The 20,078-nt window shown below is 39.9% G+C and overlaps 1 protein-coding gene across 1 annotated transcript in view; it reads right to left on the reverse strand.

Moving 5' to 3' along the window:
- Positions 1–839: 839 nt before the first annotated feature.
- Positions 840–20,078, reverse strand: part of LOC112611659 (putative uncharacterized protein encoded by LINC00305) — a 72,231-nt gene continuing 52,992 nt past the window's right edge. The window contains exon 4 of the mRNA XM_025365649.1: positions 840–1,233. Within this exon, the coding sequence (XP_025221434.1) occupies positions 1,133–1,233 (101 nt within the window). The 3' untranslated portion in view covers positions 840–1,132. The remainder of the gene's footprint in view (positions 1,234–20,078) is intronic.

Raw genomic sequence — 20,078 nt, forward strand, 5'->3', positions numbered from 1 at the left:
TTTTAAAATACTATTTATTTTAGAGCAGTTTTAGATTCATAGCAAAATTAAGAGGAAGGTACAGCTCATCTCATTTTAATGTGCTCGAATCTGTCCCCCTGTCTCTTCTGAGGTGACTAGAGCAGACCAGACATAAAGGTAATCCCAGACCGTTCTCCCTAGCTCCCTAGAAACTTATGTTCTTGAATGGATCTGCAGAGACTTACTTATGAATCATTGGTACAACACAGTGTTCACAGACCCTGCGAATTAACTACTGAAGGGACCTATAAGATGTTTTTTGCCAAAATGCTGATGAAACTGACCCAATTGTCCCACAGAACTGATGTTTATGGGTTTTTTTGAATAAACATAGAAATTGACCTTCCTAGTCATGAAACTTAAGAAAGTGACATTTCTCTCTTACCTGAGTTCGTTTCTTAGGAAACCAACCCTCAGGCCTCCTAGATAGTATCAAGGAGCTAAAACTCACGAGATCACTGAGATCACCGCATCTAGACAATGGGATGCCAGATCCCTCACCCATCATGGTGGCCTAACTGACCACCTGTGTCTTGTTGACCAACTCCTCTTGCTTATCCTTCCCCGATTCCTATTTTCTCAGATATAGTCACATTTCTTCTCTACTACATAATCCCCAGATTTTAGTCCATCAGGGAGGTGGATTTGAGACTAATCTCTCATCAACTAGGCTGCAGCACCTGATTAAAGCCTTCTTACCTGTCAATACTTGTGTCTCAGTGATTGGCTTTTTGTGTGGTGAGTAGCAGACCTAGTCAGAAACTCTGGCATTTCGGAGACACTAATTATGAAAATAAATTATGATTTAGAAGAACAAGAAAGTTAAACAAATGTTTAATAGGAGAATACTAAAACTGCAATATTCTATTGAGAGATATCAAAGAAGACAAATAAATGGAGAGTGAACTCTACTTCAGAAAGAAAAGATGAAAAATTTTAAAAGTGTTTTGCCACTTCCCTGCATGACACCTTTCAATGGATTATGCTCACATTCAAAAAGAAATTCCAAAGTCCCTGCCATTTATCCAAAGATGCTTCACAGTATGACCTCTGATCTCTCCTTAACTTGTCATCTTCTCTGTTTTCAAAGAAACAGAGAACGTCATCCAGCTTAGTGTTCTCCTTTCCTCTTCTCTTTGACAACCATGTGGCTTTCTTCCTTGCTTCCTTCAGGTCTCTGGTTGTAACCTTTTGAAAGTTTTTTCCTGCATGCTGTACAAACAAAAGGAATCCACATTATTGCAGTAGAGAAAGAGTTTAATCGACAGGAGGCTGGCCATGCCGTGTGGGAGACAGAGTTATCACTCAAATCAATCTCCCCCAGGATTCAGAGACTGGAGTTTTTTGAGGATAATTTGACTGGTGGCGAAACTGCCTTTGCAAAATTATGAGTGAGACAGTGGAAGAGATCTAACTTAACTGACTTCATCTTGCGTCTAACCTCCAACCTGTCTTTGTTCATTCCCGCGCATAGGCTGAACTCACTTTGGGAGCAACTTAGTTTATACTTTAAACAAAGATGGTAACAGCCTTTTCCCAAAGCAGACCTTCTTCTTGCCTGAGGACTAGACCAACATTAGTCACAGGATTAGAAATTATGGTTTAGGAGTCATGCAGCTGGAGGCTACAAGATTCTGACCCTCCATAAACTGCTCCTAAGATTAGTGCTTGAGATATTTTGCATACCCTGCCCTTGATGGATCATCTGGCATCACCCAGATCGATAGACTGACTCATCTTGTGGCCCCCACCCAAGAACTGACTCAGCACAAGCGACAGCTTCAATTTCCTATGGTTCCATCTCTGACCCAACCAGCCAACAGTCTCAACTCACTGGTCTTCCTTCACCCACCAAATTATCCTTAAAAACTCTGATGCCTGAATGCTCAGGGAGACTGATTTGAGTAATAATAAAACTCCCGTCTCCCACACAGCTGGCTCTGTGTGAATTACTCTTTCTCTATTGCAATTCCCCTGTCTCGATGAGTTGGCTCTGTCTAGGCAGCAGGCAAGGTGAACCCCTTGGGTGGTTACAGTAAGGGGCCATGGGGTGGGGAGAATTGATTGGTTGAGTTGGAGATTAAATCATAGGGAGCTGAAGCAGTCTTTTTGCACTGAGTCAGTTCTTAGATGAGGGTCACATGACCAGATGAGCCATTTTATTGAACTGTGTGGCACCAGTTGATCCATCTAGTGCAGGGTCTGGAAAATATCTCCAGCGTCCCTCTTAGGTTTTATGGTAGTGATGTTATCCTGAGGAGCAACTGGAAGGTTTAGAACCTTGTGGCCTCTAGCTGCATGACTAGCCATAATTTCTAATCTTGTGACTACATTGTGACTACAAACGCAGTGTGGTCCCCAGGCAAGAAGAGAGTTTATTTCAGGAAAAGGCTGTTATCTTTCTTTCAAAGCTAAACTATAAACTAACTTCCTCCCAAAGTCCTATGCCCTGGAATGAACAAGGACAGCTTGGAGGTGAGAAGCAAGATGGAGTTGGTTAGGTCAGATCATTTTCACTGTCATAATTTTCTGTTATAATTTTTGCAAAGACAGTTTCATGATTCGGTATTGATATAAGAAGCCTTTCCAATAATCTTATATACAATATTACCCCATCACTCTTTGGCTCCTTTCTTTGCTTTACCTTGAGAGCTCTTATCATCTAGGACTCTCCACACCCTGACTTTGTGTTGTTTATCTGTTTGCTGACTTTGAAGTAAATTAAAATATTTCACCCCAAAATTTATTTCTTTGACATACTTTGAAATGGCTGCTGCTTGGCCAGCAAACAGAAGTGGCCTTGCAAAGCTATTTTTTGTGGGGAAAATTTGCACCTGTAGAGAATCTTCATTTATATAGCCAACCTCCCCACCCCCCCTTGCCCCAGGTAGGTTTCTTACCTTTCAAGATCCAGGAGGGATTGAGAGTCTGACATCTTTGTGAGTCTGAGATCTTCAACAGTCTGAAAAGAAACATTTACCATCTATTCTCTCTCAGGGAGGCTTCATCTACATAGCAAGGCTCCCCTTGCCAGCCAAGCTTCTTTTTTTCTCCCTGTCTTGCCACTAAACCTGATTTACCAACATAACTTGCTTTTGGCCATGTTCTGAGTCTGCATTCTTTACTGTGGCCTCAGGATGGTATATAACCTATCATATCTTATTTTTGGGTTGCATCTTCATCCTGAAGGCTCCTGTGTATACATGGTAAGTAAGTTTGTATGTCTTTTATCCTATGAACCAATCTGCCCCATGCCAGTGATTTTTCAGCAAACGTTTAGGGAGCCCATGGCTATGGCTCCCCCATGGTTTTGACTCTTTTATGCAGATGTTCCATAGGGAAGACTTTTTTTTCCCACTACTCTAGCAGTTAGTCTGGTTCATAGCAGGAACTTGATACATATCTGCGAAACCAATTAATAATGAATGATCATTAACCCACACTACAAATTCAATGAGACCTCAAGCAAAACCCAAGAGATTTTTTAAAAACTTGATCAAATGATTCAAAATTCATACATACCTAAATTTAGAATATGTGTACTTTTAAAAACAAATTCTACTTGCAGGCAGTGATTCTAAAAATAACTGAATAAATGTTCAGGTATCTATAAAAGGATAATTATCATAGAATTACTCATAAAGCAGAAACTAGAAAATAATTTTAAGTACATTAATTGGAGCTAGGTTTATAATTTATGGTGTATTAAATTAAAAGATAATCTCTGATATAAACAATACAGTGATAAGTGAAAGATGTTATCAAACAATATGTAGTACAAACTTATTTAAAAGATATAATTGTATATTTACACATGTGCAAAACATGTCTGTTAGACTATATATGAAGATATTAACAATATTTTTTATTGGTAAATCTAGAATGACCTTCACTTATTTTAAATCTCTTTCTTTTCTGTCATAACCATGAATTATTAATAAAAGGAAAAGAAAACTATTTTTATTTTTTAAAAACAAAAAACAGTATCTAGTCCAAGTTTTTCATTGGACGGATAAAATAAATTGGTCTCAAGATACAAATTATCTGTGTGTGTCTGTGTGTTTAAGTATTGAAAATAGGGATAAACACATTTATCCAATATAATCCATCTGGAAAAGAAGAGCAGGCTTGGTTTTAGTGAAAAGTTGTGAGTTGTTTTATTTTTTTCCTGAACCAAATAGCTGTTTTTTATGAACTTCAAGCTTAGCTGTCATATTGCCTTTTGGCAAGACACTTGATTTGAAGGTAGATGTACTCTGCAAATAGAGTATATCTATCACAGACTACTAATGTAGCAAAATGAAATCACACAAGTAATCTCTTTAGATAGATTCCAGTGAATCTTCTTGCTCATTTCAATCCAAATCAAATCTATATTAAAATATTAATGCAAGGATTAAACTATGTAAGTACCAGGTCAGACTGGAGGAAGATTAAAGGGAATACAAGAATCAATCCTCAGGCATCAAGTTGTAGCTTCAGGATATGAGCTCATAAGATATAGTTATTTGCATAAACCAAAGTCACAAAGGAAAAAAATGTTCTCAAAAGATACCAACATTAGTAATTCCCTGGGTTTATTTGCCGCACATAAAATGACTATTTATTGTGAAACTCAAATGGCTTTTGTTTAGCATACTTGTTTGATTTCATTTCTTGATTATTTTGGGTATTCATATAAATATTGGATTAAAAGAATTTGAGTAGTTAAGTACTTAGGAAGTTCAATTTTGAAAAGCCCAAACTGTGAAAATATTATGTGAGATGATGTGAACAATTTAAAAAAACATCTGGGGCGACAGCTAGTCCATATAACGCCCTTGTACACAGTGGAGAAAGCTGCATCCTCCGGGTGGACACGACCACATGGTTTGGCAAGCCTCTTCTCTGGGCAAGCTGGGGAAAAAACCCCAAAAACAAACAAATAAAAAAACAGCATGGCTATGATGAAGGTGGAGGGAAAAGTGGCCTTTTAATCTTGGTCCTGAGGTTTTAAGAGGAATATGTCTGTGAGTGGTGAAACTGCCTTTGCAAAAATTAAAACGGTGAGAAAATTATCACCGTGAAAGAGATCTGACCTAATTGACTCCATCTTGCTTCTCACCTCCAAGCTGCCTTTGTTCCTTCCTGAGACTAGGCCAAACTAACTTTGGGAGAAATTTAGTTTATACTTTAACTTTGAAACAAGTGTGATGAAAGTGCTTTCCTAAACTAAAATCCCTTTTTGCCTGGGGACCAGATTGCCTTTGTAAGACTAACAAATTGGCCACGAGATTAGAAATTATGCTTTAGGAGTCATAGAGCCAAAGGTCACAAGATTCCTAACTTCTCCAATTGCTCCTAGGGATAACATCACTGTTGTAAATTGGTGCTCGAGACATTTTTTTCAGACATTGCCATTCTGATGCACCAGATGGCACCACCTAGACTGGTAATCTGGCTAAATCAGGAACAGAAGACAACAGAACAGGGATAGAAGACAACAGAAAGAACCCACCAACAGCCCCAAAGATTTCATCCATGGCCCAACCAATCAACACTCCCCACTCCTGCCAAATGATCCTTAAAAAACCTCAGTCTCCACATTTTCTGGGAGACTGATTTGAGTAACAAAACCCCAGATTCTCATTTAGCTGGCTCTGTGTGAAATGCACTCTTTCTCTGTGGCAGTTCCCCTGTCTAGATAAATAGGCTCTATCTGGGCAGTGGGCAAGGAGAATCCTTTGGGCAGCTACAGTGGCAGAGACAGAAATGGATTGCACAAAGTTTAACCAGGAATTCACATAACTGGCCTGTTGACAGTGTGAATTCTATATCTATCCTCAACCTATCCCCCTTTCCAGTCTTGTTCCCTCTTTCTCCCCCACACTGACTATATTATCTTGTTTCTCTAATGATCTGTTTTGTTTTGTTAGTTTCTCAACACAGTTTTAGAGCTTTCTGTTCTCTTTCTAAATGCTGATTATTATATACTTATTTTCTGTTTCCATTTCAGTTAACTTCATCTGTTCATTCTTTAGGCTTCTTGCTTCTCTTTTCTTTCATTTTAATCTTTCTTCTTTTAAAATTCTTGTTTCTAAAATATTTGAAAAAAATTCCACATAAAACATTTAGAACTTTCCAAGTCATGCTTGATTTGATGGTTAAAGTTTAACTTTTTAATATTATTGGGTTTTTAAATTGTGTTAAAAATTTTACTCCATTAAATTTTCCCTTACCTTGTCCTTAAACTTATCTTTAGTCTCTTTAGCCATTCACCTTCCCTTTATCATCCTACTTTAATTTTCTTTTTTACATTTTTTACTCCCCTCCCCTTTAATAAATATTTTTAAAGTGACCTTTAGAATGTTTAGCCAAAGAAGTGGTGAAAATGCACACATTCCTCACCCCAGACAGGGGCTACGGAGGAGCTCTCCCACCACTGTCTTTGCAGCTTCCGCTTGCTTTCCCCTAATGGATTTCCTGGTCCACTTAAGGCTGGCTCTTCAGAAACCTCACGGTGATACCCCATTGTTCCCGCTGGCTATAATTCTATTAGTGTGCCTGACACTTCTGATTTCCGGCAATAGTGTTTCTTCCCAAGTTCTCATACCGTCTGGTCTTTACCTAGGCAATATGCATTTAAAATCTATAGTCTTCAATACACTGTACGTGCTATTAACTTTGAGACAAACAGCCAAGAGAAAAAGTACATGACAGCACTAACAGTCACGCCAGGAACTTTACGCACTAGCCCTGTCTGGCAAGTCTTGCCCTTGGTAAAGAACCAAGTGGTGTTGACCCGCACATGGGAACTCAGAGAAAAGGAGCATGGGCCCCTTTTAATGCCCTTATGTCCAAGTTGCTGTCACTTCTCTTCTCGTGGAGCATAAGCGGATCCTAATTTTTAGCATCTGTTAGAGCTCTTCCTAAATTCCTCGTTCTCATTATAATGCTCAAAGGGAATCTATTTAGAGCAGCTTTTTTAAAGTGACAATTATAAACCTGCTTGATGGTAACCTTGATTTGTTACGATTTGTATTTAGCAATTTGAATCTGACTCGAATGTCATTACCTAAGAAGAAAAGCCCATTTTCTTAGACACGCACTTTGTTCCCCAGCGAAAGCTCCTGTCGGGAGGATCCCCATGCTGGGCTTCTCTTTTCGCTAAAGAAATGGGAGTCTGGGGTGGCCCGAGTCCCTGAAGCGCCATGGTTTGCATGCAGGCTGTTAGTGGAAGCACCCACAAAAAACACACTCTTCTCATCCAGATGTCTTGCGTTCTCACACCTTGAAGCTAGTTCCCTTTTCTCTTAATCTGCCTGGCAGTGTCTCATATGCAGTGATCCAAGAAAGGCAATTTCTACATTGAAATAGCTGAGTGAATTTTCCTGTCTCTTTTCTCATGTATGTGGCATATAGTATCAACTCAGTTTTAAGCTTCCTGAGAACAGGGGTGATGTTTTTTATCCTTTCTATCCCCATAAGACTCCACTTCATTAAGCTGTATGCAGTGAGTACATAAAATGTAGGCATCAAAACTGGGTGATGAAATAGTTTGTATGACAAACCCCCATGATACAAGTTTACCTAGGTAACAAACCTGAACTTGAAATAAAAGTTAAAAAAATTAAAAAACAATGTTGCTGACCTCTTTTTTTAGCCTTCATACTTTTGGATATTTTAATCCATGTTATAAAAGTCAGTGAATAGCATCATTTGAATATCTTTCATGGTTTATCAATAAATTTTTGCTCTGCAATAACCACAAAATGTCAGTGGCAAACAACAGTAAACATGCATTTCTCATGCTTCTGCAGGGTTCGTCCATCCAAACTGGGCTTGCCTGGAGGGCTCTGCTCATTTTGGCTGTGCTCACTTAGGCAGCTGAGGCTTAGATGGTCTAGGCTAAATTTGGCTGATGAAACTCAGCCACATATATCTTTCACCTGATAGGAGCCAGTCTTCTCATGATGCTTGTAGATGTGCAAGAGAATAATAACCAAGCACAACTCTTCAAGGCTTCATCTCTTCTAGCATCAGGTCCATCAAAGCAGGTATGTGGCTGAGCAGTTGTTTGGAAAAAAGTATGAGAACAGGGAGGTGTGAAGAATCAGTGCCAAATGATGTCATCAACCACATATAGTGTGGAATATTAGTGACTAGTGCTCTATGAAAAAATTGTGGATGTGCATTCAAGGAGAGTTGACTCTGGTCACATAATGCCTTCTTCTTTTTTTTTTTTTTTGAGACAGAGTCTCCCTCTGTCACCCAGGCTGGAGTGCAGTGGTGTGATCTCGACTCACTGCAAACTCTGCCTCCAGGGTTCACACCATTCTCCTGCCTCAGCCTCCCGAGTAGCTGGGACTACAGATGCCTGCCACCACACCCGGCTAATTTTTTGTATTTTTAGTAGAGATGGAGTTTCACCATGTTAGCCAGGATGGTCTTGATCTCATGATCCGCCTGCCTGCCTCGGCCTCCCAAAGTGCTGGGATTACAGGCGTGAGCCACCATGCCTGGCCAATGCCTTCTAATATTGTGCCCACTGATAACAAGTTCAATTACTCTCGGTTAGACTTACTCCTTAAGCTTCCCCAATCAAGAAGGCCCCTTTCATTACATTAGTTATTCATTAAGGCAAACACATATAGATTGCCTTTCCTATTCCTATTCTCATGTACCTGCTTGAATCCTACTCTTTCTTCTCCATTCTTTAAGGCATATATCAAGGCCTGTTTTCCATAGGAAGTCTGCATTTGAGCTTCATGATAAAATGTTTCTACGGATTTGTTAATGTCCCACTTCCCTTTGGAGCTCCAGCATACTATTTACTTATAAACTGTATGTTGTGTTACTCTAATCTCTATGTATATGTCTTTTTTTTTTTTTTTGAGACAGAGTCTTTCTCTGTTACCCAGGCTGGAGTGCAGTGGCATGATCTTGGCTCACTGCAAACTCTGCCTCCCAGGTTAAAGAGATTCTCCTGCCTCAGCCTCCCAAGTAGCTGGGACTACAGGTGCACCACCATGCCCAGCTAATTTTTGTATTTTTAGTAGAGACCGAGTTTCGCTATGTTGGCCAGGCTGGTCTCAAACTCCTGACCTCAAGTGATCCACCCACCTCAGCCTCCCAAAGTGCTTGGATTACAGGCGTGAGCCACCGCACCTGGCTGTATGAGTCATTTTTATCTGCCCAGGCAGCATGCAGTCTCATAAAAGAAGACATGGGGACAACTCTAGCTTTAAAGAGTGGAAGTTTGACTTTTTGTGCAGACTCCGCCATTAGCTAATGAGGAAGCTGTTTTAATCTATAAATGGGAATTGCCTTTATTTCTTTTTTTTTTAGATGGAGTTTTGCTCTTATTGCCCAGGCTAGAGTGCAGTGGCACAATCTCAGCTCATTGCAACCTCTGCCTTATGGTTTAAAGCGATTCTCCTGCCTCAGCCTCCCAAGTCACTGGGATTACAGGCACCTGCCACCAAACCCAGCTAATTTTGTTGTATTTTTAGTAGAGACGGGGTTTCACTATGTTGGTCAGGCAAGTCTCGAACTGCTGACCTCGTGATCCACCCGCCTTGGCCACCCAAAGTGCTGGGATTACAGGCGTGAGCCAACGCACCCGGTCGGGAATCGCCTCTCTTAAACTGAGGCGGTTAAGAAGGCCCTCCACTGTGTGTCTTACGTTTCTTTGCAGTTGTCCATAGTATTTCATTTAACATACTGTTACACACAGAGTATGTTCTTAATATATGCATTTTGTGGATTGGTAAAATGTGGAATGAGATTTATAAACTCGAATCCTATACTGCGTGCAAAGTTAGGATTGAATTAAGAGCAGTGAAGAAAGTTTCTCTGTGGGGAAGACTGAGCTGGCCCAAAAATGTTCTAGTTAGTTCAGTGGTATTTTTATCACTAATAATCACTTAAAGTCATAATAAATTTAGTCGTTCCTCTCATAGGCTTCATTGTAATCCATTATGCTTTCAAGTGCATAAAGATGCTGTTATATTTTTACCAATAGATTTATGTTAAGTTGGTTAAAAAAATGGATATTCTAGATCAAAATATATGTCATATCAAAACCTGACCACAGTGGGAAAATTGTTTTCTACACAGGAAAAACAATATGGATAATAGATAATGTGGATAGGATCACTGTCATATTTTCCAAAGATTGAAAAAACAAATAGAGAATTTCTTGATAGTTGTAGCTTTGGAAATTTCTAAGGTTGCTTGAAAGGGTAACAATAGCTGCTCATTTGACCTCTGATTCACTAAAGCTACCCTTCAGGATTGGGAATGTTTACCCTCTGTTGTCTGTCCTCTATTGAGACTGTGCATCTTTCTTTCAGCTGTGCACTTTAGCAAGCTAAATATTATCACTGCATGTCAAAGAAGATTGGTGGGGCTTGTTTCACGATGGAAGAGTCTCATTCCAAACGATTCTTGCTTGGATTTTCCCCTTGCTCTGTTAGCAGACTGCACACCATTTTTGATTGTTTAGGCCCCTATGATGTGTGCAGCAAACGAGAGGTGACTTCTTATCTATAAGCAGAAGCTGCCTGATAAACAGCAGGGATGAATAATTTATAAGGTAGCAGTATGGAAAGTGGCATTTCACACTTCTTTCCATGTAAAATGTCACATGAATTCCAAACAGGCTAAACAGTTTAGTAGGAAAGAGAAACCTCATATTGCTAGCAAGAAAAGGGAAAGAGAGGGTCTATAATGTGGCAATTATGATATTACTCAAAAAGAATTCTGATCCAAATATTGTTCTCCATTGATTAAATGTGAAAGCAAATTACAGTTTCTCAAATCGATATTAGGAAATAATTATTATACACATGGAAATAGCATCTGTAAGGCAAATAGGCTTGGGTTTTATTCTACTCAATTTCAGTCAACTTACAGTAAATGAATCCTGAAAAACTGTATTTTTCATTTTCTAATCATGCAGTTAGCCCTCCATTCAAAGAGAGCTAAAAAATGGGGTTTGATAGATTATTATGCATCATATTGCATAGTTAACATTAGTCTACTTAATCAGAAAATCCAATCAAATTGGTTCTCTGAATTCTAATCATCATGCCATTAGCAGCTCTTTATTACTAAAGATGGTTAGTAAAATTAAACTGAAACCATAGAAGATCAAACTCAAAAGTAAGTTGCATTTTTATTCCATTTAATAATTAATATTTAGCAAGTTGATATTTTGGAAAGCTAAAAATTTAGAGTTACCTTATTGAATTCTTGACGTTGTTACTTAATCTTGCTTATAGTGATATAACATTTTTGAAATATATTTTGAAAACATAGGTTCATCAAAGAAACCTATTAAATACCTTTATATATGAAATATTATAGGGAACATTCTAGGGTATAGAAAAATATAGTACTGCTTTTGTCTTTAAGGCTCCATTTCTTGATCTGGGTGGAGGGAGGTCACTGATGAATACATAACAGAATTAGAGATAAGGAAATGAGTTACTGTCTGGTGCTAACCATTACTCAATAGAAATTCAGAGAGAAGCAAGATCAGGCAGCTCTGGAGCAGTCATGAATGACTTCCTAAATAACCAGAAATTTGTGATTTTTCTCAACTCTTTCTTTTCCCTCTCCAGTTGACCAATAATTCCAGATGACCTTACTGGCCAAATAATTCTTCTGCTTCCATCTCCTTATTTCTTCTCCCACCATCCTGAAATATGGAAGTACAGTTCTAAAGAGTGGCCCTGAAACTGATCAGAAATTCTTCATGCACCTCAGTGCTCTTGCTTGGGCAATCTTCCTAAATATTTCCCATGTGTACAAAGAGTACCTCCCAGTCTAGCTCTTTAGTTCAATGCACAAAATCCTTCTTGAAGGGTGCCTGCCTTATCCACCTTCACAGAGTCAGTAAGTGGTAGAGCCAGGACTCATGTCCATGTGGTGTGCTTTCAGAGCAGATGTGTTTGTCCAAAATACCATATTGTAATCATACATGGATTTGTCTGCCTCCCATGAGACTGTAAGTTCCTTGAGGACAACCGGACTATGTCTTCTTCGTTTTGGTATCTTCAGTGTCATGCCCTCCTAAGATACTCAAAAACTACGTGTTACATAATTTTTGGAAAACTTGCATTTTGAAGATTGCAGTGGTGGAGGACCTCATCACGAGAACAAAGCCTGTGCCAGGTATAATGAGAGGTGATATTTAATAGGGAGGATTAGCTGCAGAAGTCTTGAAAAAGTTAAACAGATTAAAAAAAAGGGACAGGAAGGTGACCAAAAGTCAACATCAACAGAAAACAGGACCAACCTTAGGGCTGGGGCACAAGGGGAATATGGAGTTACCAGAGCCAAGGAGACAGAGCTACCTGTGGTGAGCTATGATCACAGAAGGATAGACTGTCAGGAAGAAGTAGGAGACATGAAGATACAGGTAATTCCAGAGATAGAGACTGATATGGTTTGGTTCTGTGTCCTTACTCAAATCTCATCTTGAATTGTAATCCGAATTGCAATCCCCAGATGCAGAGAGAGGGACCTGGTGGGAGGTGATTGGATCATGGGGACGGTTTTCCCCATGCTGTTCTCATGATAGTGGGTAAGTCTCATTAGATCCAATGGTTTTACAAAGGGCAGTTTCCCATGCTCACTCCTCTCTGTTTGCCACCACCTTGTGAAGCAGGTGCTTGCTTCTACTTTGCCTTCTGCCATGATCATAAGTTTCCTGAGGCCTCCCCAACCATGCTAAACTGTGAGTCAATTAAGCCTCTTTCCTTTATAAACTATCCAGTGTCAGGTAGTATGTAGCAGTGTGAAAACGGACTAATACAGAGACAGCACAAACACACATGATGGCTTTTTTTCCCTCCACTGCTCTGTAGGCTCTCTGTTGGCTAAACCCAAGGGAAAGCAACTTGTCAAAGTAGCCTGAGAAATGTCATTTACAGAAGTAAGGAGTAGGGGAAAGGCAGGAAATGAATTATCCTGGATTGTGCCTGTGTTAGTCCATTTTCAGACTGCTGATAAAGACATACCCAGGACTGTGTGATTTACAAAAGAAAGACAGGTTTAGTGTACTTACAGTTCCACATGGCTAGAGAGGCCACACAATTACAGTGGAAGGCAAGGAGGAGCAAGTCACGACTTATATGGATGGCAGCAAGGAAAAAGAGAGAGCTTGTGCAGGGAAACTTCACCTTATAAAACCATCAGATGTCATGAGACTTATTCACTATCACGAGAACAGCATGGGAAAGACCTGCCCTCATGATTCAATTATCTCCCACTAGGTCCCTCTTACAACCCGTGGTAATTCAAGATGAGATTTGGGTGGGGACACAGCCAAACCATATCAGTGCCTGTTTCCAGACAGGCACACAGTAGGCAGAGGGGAAAATACTTAAGGGGCAAATAGTGGGCTCAAAGACATGGATGGAAACGTGCATTTGGGAGAATAGAGGCATATGTTTCAATAGGCAGGAAGAGGCCAATTTTGAAGCTATCATTAAACTTAGGTGGAAAAGTTTATAGGCAATATCACTAAGTGTTTGGAAGCAGAAAGCATTAAGTGAGCTTTTTAGTAGAATATGAAAAAATCATAGATACAATAGATACTAGAGGCAAATTACAATAGTTGCCAAGCACAGAATACAATTCTAAGAATCAAATAATAGAAAGTTGTGATATCATCTCTCACAACCTCATTCTTCTAAAGAGGCATTTTCTGTACTTACTTGATAATAAAATTCTCCTGGTGCTCCTGTTAAGCATACAGACACACACCTACAATATCGGTTCTCCAGAAAAGAGTTTCTGTAATCTGTGCTACTATCAATAGTGCTAATGGTGATTTTTATGATCAGGCAAATTGAGGAAATGTTACCCGAAAGGGTTATGTGAGAAAAATACCTGCTTTTTTCAATTGATCAATATGTGCCACTAGCGATCACTTGCAGGACTTGGTGCAGAATGAAAATGTGGGGCCCCTTGCTCAAGTATTCAGAAAATTATGTGATAATGGTACTGAAATATGAAGCTTCTTCCTTTCCTCTGCAGTCTCTCTTTATGTGTCATGGTATTTTTTATTTGCTTTTTGATGTTATAAGTAAAAAAATAAAAATGTAAATTATCTGCCTGAATTGTATCATTCATCTTTATGTTGTATGATGCCAGTTTTAAATGCAAATATTAGAGCATTTAACTTGTATGTGGAATCACTGACACGACACCATTTATGTTTCGTAGCTTACACAGGTGTATGTATTTCTTTCTTACCAGACCAGTGGAAATGCTGCACAAAACTAACTCAACTATCTTTAATTCACATCTTGATTAGCATTTACCAACACTTTCTGCCATTGACTTACTTATGAATAAGGCAGGACTGACAAGAAAAGGAGGTATGTGCTGCCCTGTCTTTCCCTTTTCTACTACGTGGTCATTGTCAACTAAGTGGGTGACTAATACAGGGAAATAAATGAGTGACAAATAACATGATAGTGTTCCCTGGTTTTTCATGTTTCTTGGAACATCATTGCCTGTTTCTGAATTGAAAGCAAGTTCTGGTTCAAATAGAAGGTGCGACCTCTCTGGGCTGTCTGTCCCGTGCTTACTGATAGACATAATATATGCTTTCCTTTTCTTTCCTTTGGGTCTCTTTAAACTCCCAAACACTGTGTGTTCACCTGAGTTCTGTGCTCATGGAGCATTGCCCACACAGTGTGCACATGGGGCAGCAAGGGTCTCTCTCGGCCCACATGGATGCTCCACTGTTTCGTTGGACTTTGTGTGCAAAACACAAGTTCAAAGATAATCGTTACTAAAAATTTCAGGAGGAGTACAGTAGAACTTCAGATCAAGTGTGGGCCCTTCTGTGCGATGGCACAGGTCCCATGTCCATAAAGCTATCCCTGTGCCAGGGACTTATTATTATCCTCATTTTGCAAATCAGGAAACTGAGGTTTACAGAAGTCAAGTAATGTTCAAGGCTACTCAGCTGGAAAGTGACAGACCTGGGGTTCAAATCAGACCATTGGTCTGCAAAGCTCATGTGCTAACATAAAATCTGCTTCATTTCACCACACTCGACCCCAGTGTTGCTATATTTAGATATATCTGAAGGCAGATGATATAGTTGTGGGAAGTTTGGTTCAATGATTAGTCACTCCATAATCAATACGTGATTAATTTCCAAGTCCTGTTAAGGATGTAAACACACACCTACATAGTTTTCCAGAGAAAAAGCTTGTATAATCTGTGCTATATTGAAAGGGCTTTTAAAATTATTTAAGTAGAGACTCTCTGCCCTGATAGTGGTATTTATTTAACTTGATCTCTTATTTCCACACAAAACCACTCCTATGCATTGGGTGCACTGAGGTATAGGAATAAAAATGGATTCGTTCATAAGGCACAATTTCTGCCCTTAGGAAACTTGAATATGTTTGAAAAACCAACATTTCCCTTAGGATAATTTCACCCATGTCACCTCCTTTGGCTTTTCTCACAAGTTTTGTTTCTCCTCATTTCTCTTTGGTGCTTACTGGGTGCCTTTTCTAGTTTCACGTTCTTTTCAACAGCAACTGCGTGGCTGCTTTCATGAGTTTGTCTCCTGCATATCGTTATGGTTTGTAAAACATTTGCTGACTAGGCCAGGCAGGCATGGCGGCTCGTGCCTGTAATCCCAGCACTTTGGGAGGCTGAGGTGGGCGGATCATGAGGTCAGAAGATCGAGACCATCCTGGCCAACATGGTAAAACCCCTACTCTACTAAAAATACAAAAAATTAGCTGGGCGTGGTGGCGGGTGCCTGTAGTCCCAGCTACTCAGGAGGGTGACGCAGGAGAATCACTTGAACCCAGGAGGTGGAGGTTGCAGTGAGCTGAGATAGCACTATTGCACTTTAGTCTGAGTGACAGGGCGAGACTCTATCTCAAACAAACGAACAAATAAACAAACAAACAAACAACATTTGCTGACTAATCTGATTCTTCAAATTAAGGATGATGGGATGTTTTCCTTTCCCCTGGTCTTTGACCCCTCCAACAGAGGTGAGGCGTGAATGATACTGGGGTGGATCTTCACCAAGGAATGTTCTCCTCTCAAGTGAACTCTCTGAGGCTTGCGTGCAGTGATTATGCCGAGAGCAAGACTTGTTCTGCCTATTGAAAGAGGGAAAGTCATTTAAAATATTTAAGAAATGAGAAGCTGCTCAGAATACATTTCATTAAGGATGTACTTGGGCTGATTTTGAGTTGGCTGTGGGGAAGCAGTAAACAGTCACAGCTCTTAACCACTCCTTCTGAACAAAATCTTCTTTAGGACAGAGAACATGTCTCAAAGCACATTTAGTGTATTATCACACATCCAGTAAGCAATTCAATATAATGTTTTAAATGGCCGTGGAGGACAGCCTGAGGCACCAATGCTTTTGGAAAATACATTTTGCATATCTACTGAATGGCATCATAGTGAGTCTATAAAAATATTAGCCTTAAAGGAATCATTCCACCCATACTTTGCTATTAGTAAGTATGTCTGAATCCACTCCAGCGAAGAGGACTTTAAAAAAAATGTGTAAGTGTCTAGAGATAATCAAGCAGGCTACTTTATTTATTACAAGAAGTTCACGACTTCCCCACATGAATATACCTGACTGCCAGTTAGTTCACTTAGCTGCTCTGGTTAGCAGTTGCAGGCTAATCCTACCCTATTTTTATATTTATTTGATTTATTTATTTTTTTGGGACGGAGTCTCGCTCTGTCGCCCAGGCTGAAGTGCAGTGGTGCGATCTCGGCTCACTGCAATCTCCGCCTTCCGGGTTCACGCCATTCTCCTGCCTCAGCCTCCCGAGTAGCTGGGATTACAGGCATGTACCATCAAGCCTGGCTGATTTTTGTATTTTTAGTAGAGATGGGGTTTCACCACATTGGCCAGGTTGGTCTCAAACTTCTGACCTCAAATGATCCACCTACCTCGGCTTCCCAAAGTGCTGGGATAACAGGCATGAGCCACTGCACCCAGCCAATCCTACCCTATTAATATGTGCTTGTAGTCATAGGGGGTTGTAGCCATGGGGAAAAGTGACTCATTTAATATATGTGTCATTAACTTCTGCTATAGGCAAGACAGTTTTAAATGATTAGAGCTGGGGAGAGGCTTAAAGATAGAGCATATGTTGACTTGAGCAGCATAGTCACCCATCCCTGTTTACAAGATTTCTGGTACAGGAGATTTTTGGTTTCAAGACAGGAGAGGTTCTAGCAAAACCAGGAGGCATTGGTCACCCCACCTTTACTCAGAGAAGTTACAGTTTAATTGGAAAGAGGTGCACACAGAATATGAGAAATAGAAAAGTACTCTCAATTGCGAAAAAAGGGGAAATAGTTTTCCACTGAAGGGATTCTGGACCAGGGGAATGCAAATCCCCAGCTATACCTGGTGTCTGTGGGAGAAGAATTGAATGAATGGCATTTTGGTAAGATGAAACTTGATGGAGTCCAGGCATTTCATTGATCTCCTCCTAGATCTCCTGTGAAATGGCCAAAATGATAGCAAACTGAAAGAAATGTTATTACTGAAAACTAGGGAAAAGAGTCTGTCATCTGAGAGAAAGTGCAAATAACTTCTGCTGGAAGAGAGCAATTGGAGGATAATTGAACAAAAACACTGATGAAGACTGTTTCACAAGGTTCCCTTCTGAGAAGATGATACAAACATGGAAATTAAGGAAAGCAAGTCCTGGCAGCACCCCATGGATATTCCCTTATTTGGAGTGGTGAAGGGAGGGGTGAGGGTCGACAGTGGGCAGAGAGCACAACACCCTCAGAATCACTTCTGCTGCTGGGGAGTAAGGATCAGCCCAGGGCAGATCCTCCAGGATGTCCGGAGCTTCCAGCATGGCTGAACCAGGCAGAGAGCTGGTGGTGAGCCAGGCATCCCCCTAAGCAGCGAGCCTTCCCTTGGTAAAGCAAAATTTCTTCCTGGGCCAGACTCACACCTGTAATCCCAGCACTTTGGGAGGCTGAGGGGGGCAGATCACTTGAAATCAGGGGTTCAAGACCACCCTGGGCAACATGTCAAAATCCCATCTCTACTAAAAATACAAAAATAAACCAGGTGTGTTGGCAGGTGTCTGTAATCCCAGCTACTTGGGAGGCTGAGGCAGAAGAATCGCTTGAACCGGGAGGTGGAGCTTGCAGTGAGCTGCACCGTACTCCAGCCTGGGGGACGGAGCAAAACCTCGTCTCAAAAAAAAAAAAAAAAAGGAATTTCTTTCTGGCCAAGCAGACTCCAAAGAAGCCTCAATCTGTGTACCTGTCGTAGAGACCAGGACAAACAAATCTGGATACAGAAAACTGACCTCTGAGCCACGCAGAGAAGAGATTGAGCAGAATTGGCCTTGACTGATCATGGTTACGAATCTTCCCTATTTCTTTTAGGCTGCTGGCTTTACTAAAAGGGCAAAGCAATTTTAAATTAAAACAGCAAGGATGACAAAAAAATACCCCTTTTGAGTTTAAAATTTGAGAGACGATTTCTAACAGCAAGCAGATGGATAGTGAGGAGACACAAGGATAATCCTCCTACTCTATTTACAGGCAAGCACGAGGCTAGGAGGGACCTCTCCTTTCTCAAGGATGTGTAAATAGAAAACAGCCAACAGGAGGCCTGTGAAAAGATTTTTGCAGCTCAAAATAAGGAGAGGGACATAGTCTTCCACATCCAGGGAAGGAACTAGTTTTGAAGAGATTTATTACAGAAGATAAATTATATTTGCACAATACCTGCTTTATGATCTCACTAAAATATAAGACAAGAGGAGTTTTTTTTTTTTTTAATAGAAGACGTGAAAAATGACACGGAATCCTATGAGACTGAGGTAAAACAGGAGCTATCTGAAAACTAAAAACATGCCAAAAGGAATCTGAATGAAGTGAAATAATTTAAGAAAATTAAAAATGCAATTTTAGAATTTACAACTGCATTTCGTCATTAAAGAACAGAACCAACACTGCAGAATTTTTACTTACTGGCTAGAAAACTCACTTGAGGATCCTAACAGAACACAAACAAAGTGGGTGGAGAAAAGAAACAGATCAGAGAGAAATAGCAGATAGAACAGATTTGGAGTTTCAATATATACAAAATCAACGTTTCTGAATAAAAGACTAAAAAAATGGAATTATTTGAAGATATGAAATAAGGACTTTTATGAGCTGAAGAAATACACAAGCCTTCATATAAAAAGAGATCAATGAGTATCTGGAAAAAATTATGAAACATGGGAATATTATGAAAGGGAACAAAAATTCAGTTTTCCCTATGAACATTTGGAATTTCAACAATAAAATGGGAAAAATGCCTGAAGAATTCTCACAGAGTTCTACAATGGTCCTGATAAAAAAAAATTTAAAAATGAATAAAACTTTCCTATATACTAGTTAAAAGAGTATACTAAGGATAGAGTTTACAGATAGTAATATAAGATGACTCAAATAGACTTAAGAAGCAAGTGCCTATATACGTAAGAATCTTTATGCATTATAGCATAAAACTTGAAGTGATATGAAGAAATGAAGATTTAGTCCTTACTCTTAGATGTAAAGACTCAGGATTGTGTGAATATCAATTTTTCCCAAATTTAATGCAATTCCAACAAAAAACTTAGAAATCATAGAAATTTTAAAAACTTGGCAAAATGGTTCTAAAATGTAAAATTATCAATGTTTGAAACAGCAAAAATATTTTGAAAAACAGGGATAATAAAGGCCGGGCGCGGTGGCTCAACCCTGTAATCCCAGCACTTTGGGAGGCCGAGGCGGGTGGATCACGAGGTCAGGAGATCGAGACCATCCTGGCTAACATGGTGAAACCCCGTCTCTACTAAAAATACAAAAAACTAGCCGGGCGTGGTGGCGGGCGCCTGTAGTCCCAGCTACTCGGAGGCTGAGGCAGGAGAATGGCGTAAACCCGGGAGGCGGAGCTTGCAGTGAGCCGAGATCGCGCCACTGCACTCCAGCCTGGGTGACACAGCGAGACTCCGTCTCAAAAAAAAAAAAAAAGAAAAAAAAAAAAAAAAAAA

The sequence above is a fragment of the Theropithecus gelada genome, chromosome 18 (genome assembly GCF_003255815.1).
Source record: "Theropithecus gelada isolate Dixy chromosome 18, Tgel_1.0, whole genome shotgun sequence".
In the NCBI taxonomy this organism is placed as follows: Eukaryota; Metazoa; Chordata; class Mammalia; order Primates; family Cercopithecidae; genus Theropithecus; species Theropithecus gelada.